Source organism: Oryx dammah, unplaced genomic scaffold, assembly GCF_014754425.2.
Source record: "Oryx dammah isolate SB20612 unplaced genomic scaffold, SCBI_Odam_1.1 HiC_scaffold_5, whole genome shotgun sequence".
NCBI classification, from domain to species: domain Eukaryota; kingdom Metazoa; phylum Chordata; class Mammalia; order Artiodactyla; family Bovidae; genus Oryx; species Oryx dammah.
The window spans coordinates 57,861,103-57,871,524 of NW_024070189.1; the positions used below are offsets into that span (position 1 = coordinate 57,861,103).

General features: G+C 35.2%; 1 protein-coding gene across 1 annotated transcript; it reads right to left on the minus strand.

Annotated features, from left to right (window-relative positions):
• Window positions 1-9: 9 nt before the first annotated feature.
• Window positions 10-1,875, minus strand: LOC120863546 (protocadherin beta-6-like). Its single transcript, XM_040239884.1, has one exon. It carries the CDS (start codon window positions 1,285-1,287, stop codon window positions 100-102), a length of 1,188 nt encoding a protein of 395 aa, XP_040095818.1. The 5' UTR covers window positions 1,288-1,875; the 3' UTR covers window positions 10-99.
• Window positions 1,876-10,422: the final 8,547 nt, after the last annotated feature.

Here is a 10,422-nt window from a genome sequence, read left to right on the forward strand (position 1 = left end):
AGTCTGGGGGTTCCCATGTCAGTGACCGTGATGGTGATGTTGTACTCGGCTCTTTCCTCTCTGTCCAGTGCCCCTTCTGTTACCAACGTGTAGAAATTCTCAACGGACGGTCTTAAAGGGGAGATTGTTATGTATAGAACAGATGACCTGTTGGTTATGTCCAGAATCAGCATCTGATACACTGAAAACTGCCACTAGGATCTCTGGCAGGTTTTCAGGGATGGGGCTAGTCAGTGAGGACATAGTCAATTGGGGAGCATTGTCATTCACATCCAGGACCTTGATGACTACAGAGCATTTTCCTGATAGTCCCCCACCGTCTGTAGCCTCGATATCCACCTGATATGATTGAAATTCTTCAAAATCCAATTTCTTTTTTAGTCGAATTTCTCCTGTTTTTGCGTTAATTTCGAAGGGTTCGTTAACGTCATCGACTTGAAATAGGGCGTAAGATACCTCTCCAAATGATCCTGCGTCTAAATCTCTCGCTGAGACAGTGATAACCAGAGAGCCCAGGGAGCTATTTTCAGGGACTTGAGCCTCATAGAACTCTTGAGCAAACTCGGGGGCGTTGTCATTGCTATCCAAGACCAGGATCTGAATCTCTGTGGTCCCAGACCGAGGCGGAGACCCGCCATCCAGAGCTGTGAGGGTTAGCCTGAGCTCGGGCTGCTCCTCACGATCCAGCGCTTTGTCCAGTACCAGCTCCGGGGACTTCCTCCCGTCCTTGCGGTTTCTAGTGAGAATGTGGAAGTGAGGGTTGGAGCTGATCATGTAGCTCTGAAGGCCGTTGCTACCAGCGTCTAAATCTTGTGCCATTTTCAAAGGAAATACCTTACCTGGTATAGTAATTTCTGATATTTTTAGTTGCATTTCTCTAGCAGGGAACTCTGGAGCGTGGTCATTTACATCTCTAATTACCAAGGCAGCCTGAAATAACTGAAAGGGATTTTCCAGTAACACTTGGAAGGGTAGTACGCAGGGCTCAGTGGAGCCGCACAGCTCCTCCCGGTCCAGTTTATCATTCAGCAGCAAATTACAGGTGTCTGGATCAAGCCGCAAATGCTGTCTATTCCCCTTAAAAACATCTCGGGCGCCCCGGGCAGCCAGCTCTCCCATCCCGAGTCCTAGGTCTTTTGTCAGGTCGGCCACAAACGTGCCACTTTCTGTCTCTTCCAGTACAGAATACCGAATCGATTCTGAACCTGCCTCCCACGAAAGAATCAATGTAATGAAGATCATCACTTGCCTTTTCTTCTGATGTAGTTTCATTTGCACCATTCCCATCGTTATGTCTGGTTCCGGAGGAAAAATGTTCTTCCAATTCCAATCACTTCGTCCACTGTTGACCCTTCAAAATGTCTGCTCCGGAATTTCAAATTCGTTCCTATAACTTGTCTGGCTGCGACTGCTCCCTGAACGCTTCTGTCTTAGCTTTACCTGTAAATGAGTTCTATATTTTTTTCTTGGGCTTCTCTGAAATGGAGGAGAGTCCACCGAGTCTGCAGAGCTTTTATCCACTCTTAGCCTGCACTGCCACCATGCGTTGAAATGAGTAATTTCGTGGGGGTGCTGCAGGTCAACACCACATCCAAAATGTAAACTTTATAAAGGTTTTAAGGAACACGCTGAGTTTCTCAGACTGCAGTGAGTGAATCACATGCATAAAGACTAATCTGGGAGTCTTGGGTTTTTTTTCTTTTTCAGAACTTGAATTTTCTAGCTTTCTGGCTGTACTAGGGAATCTGTCAGTCAGTCTTTCCCTTTAAGGATTCTGATACATACTAACACATTTAAGAGTTATTCCCTCAGGTAATATAAACTTCCTATAACCAACTTTTATTCATTGGTTCAGTTCAGTTCAGTTCAGTTGCTCAGTCGTGTCCCACTCTTTGCAGTTTATCTCTGAGGAGCAGTGTAATTTCTGAATCTGAGAAGTATACTATTTAATTGTCCCACCGACACACTATACAAAAGTAAAAGTTGATTAGCAAGATCAATCTTAAACACTTATTTCTCTAAACTATATGACTAATAAAATGGAATGAACAACATACTTACTGTTGTTTTGTGGTCACACCTGCACAATAAAGGGAACAATTAGGCTATTAGGAAAATTGAGGCCAAGAAATAGGTATTATAAAAGTATCAAATCAAATTATTTAAAAGAGGGACCAGGAGTAATCCAGTATGTGTCGTAAGTATGGGTTTTAGGAATCCATTTCATTTTTGTATTGGTAGAAATGACCATGATTTTATTAGGGTTGTTCATTTTATTGTAACTTTTTGGTCAAATTTCCCTGCTGTGTGTATTAATCAAAGTCCAAATGTATTACCCTGTTATAAGGGCATAATGCAGTGTAGAAAACAAACATTCAAGAATCACCTCTACCATTCTTTTGCAACAAGGATAACACTTGGTCCTATAAATACAGACCAAATAACGTAGTGTGAAAGGTGGATTATATTTGAGTGGATACCCTGAAATTCAGTGATAGTTCATTATGACTATGTTCATTCTTATCTCACCAATTTCTGCTCAGATAAACTGGAAAATACATCTCTAAATTTCCTGAGAATGCAATAAATGGGTCAGTGCATATCTAAGCATACAAAAATACCAAACATAATTTACTTCAGAATGATTTTGTATTTGTGAAGAGGTGAAATGATTTGAATTCAAGCAAAATTCACTTCAGGTAAGGAGTGAATGATGGAAGGTTAAAAATGAGGATATTTTTCAAAATACTTCAACTCTAGCTAAAATAAAGCTAAATAAAATTTAAATTCTGAACCGATGAAATCATTTTATAGTTGAAAAGCAACTCTATATATCCAGAAGGATAAAATTAAGATCACTGTCACCAACCTCCATTGTTCACTTGGTAAATGTTGCTGAAAACAGACTCCCCCGAGGATATGAATAATGAAATACACTGATAAAGTAAAACCAACAATCAGAAACATCTTGGATGGGTTTAGCTTCTTCTCTGAAACAAAATTATTTGTAGCTCAGTCCTAAATGCTTTCTCCTTTCAGTGGACATTCTGAGTTCTGATTCCAGCTTAATGCCATCTCTGGCATCCACAGTTATTATTTATTATTATTATTTATTCACTCTCTTTGCCTGCAGGCATCCTCAAATACAGCTTATTAAATTATTTTCATTTTTAAAAGATTTCATTTATTAGTAGTACAGTATGTATAAAAATCAAGTTAGATCATTAAAGTGTCTGTGAGAGCATTGGTTGCTATAATAGAAAGAAGGTAATATCTTAATGTAACCCAAAGAGATGTCAGTTGGGTGTGTGAAGAAACTCCCTTTTTGGAAAGTCGATTGCATTAGATTCCTTCAGGAAAATGCTTCTCAGTTGCTTGGATTTGCTAAAGTAGAGCTGAATTGACTTTGCTTTTATAAACCCATCTCACAACGACTATTCATTTAAAAATTTATTATGGACAAAGTTCAACATATTCAAAGTAAACAGCATAAACTTCCATATACACACCTCCCAACTTCACAACATTCTGTCTTGTTTCACTATACCTTTTCCTCCATTTTATGCCTCCCAGTCAATGTTCAGTTTTGCATAGTTCTTTTCTTAAGGTCATGTTTACACAAATTGAAATGCACCAGTCTTAACTGTAGCATTTTTAACAAATGGATCCATGTGTGTAACCCACATCTCTCTCAAGATAACGAACATTTCTGTGATCCACTGGGAATTGTATTGATTATATCAGTATTTTTCAAGTGAATTTTAATAACTAGATGGCACAATCTTGGTCTCCTCTGGACAAGGAAAGCTAAACAATGTAAAAAATCACCATGTGCCATGCTCTTTTTGCTCATGAGTGCTAATTGGAAGTTACCTTTCAAGATTAATTTAGCTGGATTATTACCAGTGAATTGAAATAGTAATTTAACTGATGAAACATTGTCAAGTATGTTAATTTTATTTAGTTAACTTATAAACATTGCATTGCTGATTTCCATTTATATGCTACACATTTGTCTTTCTTTCATTCTGTTATAAAATTTAAAAAGTCTTCAACTGTATTAAAAATGAAAGATAAAGACTAAGCTTCAAGGATGAATTGAAACTCTTGGAAATCTTTCTAAATTTAGTTACATGTAAGGAAAACACAGTATTCAGGGAAAAGATAGAGATGCTATATAAGCCAATAACTTATGGAAACCTTTCAACTGATGGGATGGGATACAGGCTGCAGAAAAGTTTGAAAATATAAACAATTTGATGCTAAACACATTTGAAAACTGAAATCATTGAAAAAAGTTTTTTGCCAGCATTGCTATTTGCCAATGTTATCGATTTTATTAAAAAAACAGCTTATTTCACCAATTTTATTTTTATTTTGAATTTCATTTATTTTTTAATATATATATATTCCTACCTCCTGCTTGCTGTGGGTTTATTTTCCCCTTCTTTTCCTGCATGCTTGAGGTAGGAGCTTAGATGATTGAGACTTTTCCTCTTTTCTAATATGTGCATTTTGTGCTATAAAATTCCCTCTGTACCACTTTAAATATGTCTTATAAATTTTGATATGTTGTTTTTACATTTCCAGTTCACTTCAATATATTTGAAAATTTTCCCTTGTGACTTTGTCATCAACCCATGGATTAATTAGAAGTGTATTGTTTAGTCTCCAAGTGTTTGAAGATTTTCCTGTTATTTTTAGTTTGATTCCATTGTAGTTGGAGAACCCATGCTGTATGATTTCAGTTTTAAAAATTGGTTGAGTTTGTATTAGGCTTATTTATGTGGTCTGTGTTGTATATGATCTCTGAGCATTTGAAAAGAATGTGTATTCTGGAATTGCTGGGTGTTCTATAAATATGTTGGTTGTTGGTTGAGCTCTTCTGTATTCTTGTTGATTTTGTCTAGTTGTTCCATGAGTTGAAATAGGGTTCAGAGAGGGTGTTTAAATCTCCAAGTTTAATTGTGGATCTATTTCTCCTTTCAGTTCTGTCAGTTTTTGCTTAACATATTATTCATCTCTGTTGTTTGGTATGTATATTTTTAGGATTGTCTTTATCATTATATAATGTTCTACTCTCTCTCTGGTCATTTTCCTTGCATATTTTTCTTTTTACTTTCAATCTGTCTGTGTCATAATATCTGGAGTGAAGTTTCCTATAGCTAGCATATGGTTGGTCCATTTTTGAAAACCCATTCTGGTCATCTGTTTTAATTGGTGTGTTTGAAACATTTACATTTAATGTAATTACTGATATATTAAAGCTTAAGTCTATAGTTTTATTTTTTGTTGTTTTCTATTTGTCTGTCTTTTCTATCTCCATTTTAGTTTTCCTGTCTTCCTGCAGGTTATATGAACAGTTTTTAGAGTTCTACTTTATCTATAGTGGGTTTTAGTGTGTGCTTTTGTATAGCTTTTATAGTAGTTGGCCCACACATAACTTGTTAGGGTTTGAAGTGAAATGAAGTCACTCAGTTGTGTCTGACTCTTTGCGACCCCATGGACTGTAGCCTACCATACTCCTCTGTCCATGGGGTTTTCCAGGCAAGAATACTGGAGTGGGTTGCCATTTCCTTCCGGGTTTACTTGTTGTCATTTTGCATATGCAAGGGTGGAAAACTTAAGTACCGTTACATACCTTCACCCTTCCCCATTTATAATATAATTGTCTTAAATATTTCCTCTATAGAAATTTTGAACATAGACAGTGTTATAATTTTGGATTCAACCATCAAACATAATTTAGAAAACTAAATTCTAAAGAGAAGGAAAATCTATGGTGTTTACCCATATTTTTGTTTACTGTGTTCGTTCTTCTTTCCTGATGTTCCAAGATTCCTTTTATTATTGATTCCTTTCTGTTTGGAGAGCTCCCTTTAGCCATTTTTAAAAGAGTCGGCCTTACAGCAACAAATTTTCTTCCAGGAGGGTATTTTCACTGCACATAGAATTCTGGGTTAATTGTTCTTTTCATCACTTGGAAAATACCGTGCCGTTTTCTTCTGACTTCCATGGTTTCTGATGAGAAATCGACTCTCATTCATATTGTCATTGCTCTATGTGTAATGTGTCATTTATCTGTCACTGCTTTTCAGACTTTTTCCTTCTCTTCAGTTTTCAGAGATGTGACTATATCTTTTCGGTGTATTTTTTTGTTTATCTTGTTTTGGATTTGTTTGGTTTCTAAATCTCTGGATCTCTATCTTTTGCCAAATTTGGAAGGTCTTCTCTTCTTCTGGGATTCCAATGACACAAATGTTAGCTCTCTTGTTACTGTCCAACAGGTCTCAAGGCTCTGTTAAATTTTTAGTCTGTTTTCTCTCTCTTGCTAAAATTGGGTAAATGCTATTGTTGTATCTTCTAGTTCACTGACTCTTTGTCTTCCTGTTGTTAAGCTTGTCCACTGGGTTCTTCAAAAATTGTATTTTTAATCTCTAAAATTTTCATTGGTAGTTCTTTACATCTTTTATTTCCTTGTACAATTTTATATTTCTTTTCTGAGAATATTTTTTCTTTTATTTCAAGCATGTTTAATATTGCTTATTGAGGCGTTTTTCATCGTCCGTTTAAAAATCTTTGTCAGATATCTCCAACATCTCTTTCATCTCAGTGTTGGCATCTTTTAATAGTCTATTTTACTTAGTTTGATATCATTCCAGTTCTTGCTATGACCCAGGTAGCACCTTCCTAGATGTGCCTGTACCCAAAAGGAACTCTTGCCCAAGTGCATGAGGAGATATATTCAAGAATGCTTATATCAGTATTGTTATGATAGCCAAATTCTTGGAGCAACCCAAAAATCTACAATAAAATGAATTGAAAGGTGAGGGTGTATTTATATAATGGGATACTGTAGAGTGGTGTAATTGAATGAACTGCATTTAACACTGATGAGTTCAATACCATAATGACTGAGAAAAGCAAGCCCACAGATGTCCATACTATATCAATCCATTTATATAAATTGCAAAGACAGACAAGATCAAACAATGTATTATTTGGCAATATATGCATTTCTAATACAACCACAAAGAATAACAATTAATAAAAATTCAGGATAGTGGTTGATTTTAATGCAAGTAGAAGATGATATGGTGGAGGCACACAAGGATTTCCAATGTCTTAGCATTATTCTAATTCTTAAGTAGATGGTGAATATTTTATTATTTTTAAATTGCACATATACATTGTGTACACTTTTTGGAATGTTTAATAGATTTCAAAATTTAAAAAGTAAAGATAAAAAAGCGCTATCTTTGGGGTCAGGCTGCCTGGAGTCAAATCCTGATTCCACTATTTATTAGCTAGGTAGCCTTGGGCAAGTTACTTTAACTCTGTTTGGTTTGTTCATCTCTAAACTTGGCTTACCAATTGTACCATTATTTAAATGAGTAAATGAGATATGTGTACAGAATTTAGAAAACTTTATAAAGTACATAGATAGTATGTATATGAAAAATATATGTAACATATAATTTTAATAATGATTAGCCTTCCTCTTGCACAGAGTCAGACATGACTGAAGAGATTTAGCAGCAGCAGCAGCAGCAGTCTTCCTCCAGACCTTCTTTCAAAAACATTCAGTCTCATTTCTTAAGAAATAAAAAGGAATTTTTTTGGAGAACACTAGAATATTTTAGTGAAGAATAGGAATCCCAGCATAAAATTTTTGTATCCTGACACTTGCAGGGCCACATCCTGAAAAGAGTTCTTTGCCCATTCATCACAATGCTCCTTAAAGTCTGATATTTTATAAACCTGGCTCTGCACTACCTCATGCGGAGCACCTTGTCAGAAAATCCACTCAGGACAGAAACTTGGGTGCAGACTACCTTATCACATAAAAGCTGATAAGACCTAGCAAAACAGCAATTGCTACACACCAGATACTCAAATTCTTTTTCTTACATATGAACACATCTCTCAGCAGACTTATGAAAACCAAAAATTATACAGAAACATACAAAAAAGAAATGAGAACTCCAGGAAACAGATCATTTAGGAAATAAAATGAACTTTGAAAATTCCAAGTGCTACTATGGAAAAGACACATCAGATAATAAGAAAACACCTAGGGATTTAAATACTCCATTAAAATTGAAAATTTAATAAACATACTCAAGGTGACTGAAAGATGTTAAATGAGGATATAGAGGGAAAACCAAAGATATACAGGAGAAATATAAGAAACAGAGAGAAATGACTTAAATTGTTCAATATCCAACAAGCTCAAGCCTCAGAAAAAATAAGCTAGGAATACAACTATTAAGGAAATAATACTAGAGATGAAATAATTTCAGATATGACAAGGCATGAATTGTTAGAAAGTGTATTGAATATATATGTATGCAATGAAGCAGAAGCGAAAACTGCATTTTCAGTCATGGCAGAGATACAAAAAGTCTGTATTTGTGTACCTTCTCTTAAAAAGCCACTTGAGGGTATATACTGTAGCAAAAAGATGGAATTTTTAAAAAAGGAAAGGAGATTTCCTTGAACTCTACCCAAAATCACCTAACATAAGCCCAGATGCTCTGTCTCCTTGGTAGGGTGCTATTATGTGCATTGATCAATGGTTCTCCATGGTGTGCAGTCTCCCTCATTATAAGTCAGTAAACCCAACTTTGTTCTGATATAATGTACTCCTGGTGATCTTTAGCTGAAGAGCATTCATAATTTATACAGTCGTTAAAAATAAAATTTTAATATTGCTTTTTAGGTTTTAAAACATCTATAAACAATACAAGGAACTCTTAACTATAGTCAAAGAGTAAAAAGTACCATTAATCCTGACTATATAGAAGTAAAAACTCATTTTTGAGAGGTTTGAAAGTGTAAGGGAGAAACAAAAGGAAAAAAAGAATTCTATTAGTTTCTTTCATACAAGAAAATAATAAATGGTTGTTAGTGGAATAATAAGTGGAGGTTTCGTTTGAGCAGAGAAAATAATGAGATAACTATATGGATGAGAGAAAGTTAAAGTGTATAGGCTACCAACAACAACAGAGTGAAATTGAACTTTATTAAAAAGTTACAAGCATATTCTTTAGTGAGAAAAAAGTATTTAAAAAGCTAGAAGATAAAGGTTTAAAAGTGCTTTCCAGAGGGATAAAATAAAAAACAGATAATACCGATGTTGGCAAGAATGTTGAGGAACCGGTACATCCATATGCTGCTGATAGCAGTCAGTGTAAACGGGTACAACCGCTTTGAAAAACTATTTGGAAATATCTACTAAAAGTGGACATGCACTTACTGAATGAGCAGCAATTCCACCCTAGGTATATACAGAACAGAAATGCTTATACATGTTTGTTGAAGGATATGTATGAGAATGTTTATAACAGTATTATTCAAACAGCCAAACCTTACATGAACCCAAATATCCATATACAGTAGGATGAGTTACAAATTGTGAAATATTCACAGTGGAATACTATATAGTAACAAGAATGAAGAACTAAAATTAAAAACAGTATTATGGATAAATGTCATAAACATATTGCTGAGTTAAAGACACCAGATGCAAAACAGTTCATACTCTACTATTTCATTTATATAAATTCAAAACAGGCAAATCAGCTGTAGCATTGGGTATTGAGTTATCTGTTATGTTTAAACTGGCAGTGATTTTAAGGGGTAATTTGTGTGGCACTTGGGATGTTAATAATGTTTCATTTCTTCAAGATGCTGATATCAAGTATGTTCATTTTCTGAAAATACAGTGAGCTGTATTAAGGATTTATCCATTTTTCTGTATGTAATAATTTCATGAAAATATTCATTAAAAATTATTTTCCAGTAGGATGAGAGCTAGGGAGTGTAAACAGAAGAGTGTTGGTTTTCATAATGCTTTCTTACATATTTCTATGCATATATTCCTTTCAAAACCAAATATTATGTAAACATTTAAAATTTTTGTTATTTAGCATCAAATAAACTTTTAGAGTGTGATGAAGCAGAATGAATGTAGAGAAAACTATTTTATTGTTGCAAAAATTATCAAAAGAAAGCAAAAATTTCAGGAAAATCAACAGCATGCAAAGATTCGGAATGGCACGCTAAAACAAAAACGATAATAATCGAATGGAGTTTTCCAAAATTAGACAAGTTCATTGTAAAAGGGAAATCAATGATATACCTGAATGTGGGATTTTTCTCCACGAGGTTCTCAAATTTTTCATCTGGGGAATTACAGATAAATGACAAATAACTTGCATCATGATGAGATTCCTAATTGAATCCAGAGCTATTCCGAAAGTTGGCATTTTCCTCTATTCAACGGGAGGCTGGGCAGAATCGGCTTTAAGAATTTACACTCATTTAATCCCGAGCATAAGGTCAATCACACCTCCTACTGGTACCTATGGGTCGCTGACGTCCACCAGGTGGCCCGGGAAGTGGCCCTCGGGCACCGGG

Coding starts and splice junctions, on each gene's coding strand:
- LOC120863546 (XM_040239884.1), bottom strand. CDS start 1,287: ATGGGAATGGTGCAAATGAAACTACATCAGAAGAAAAGGCAAGTGATG.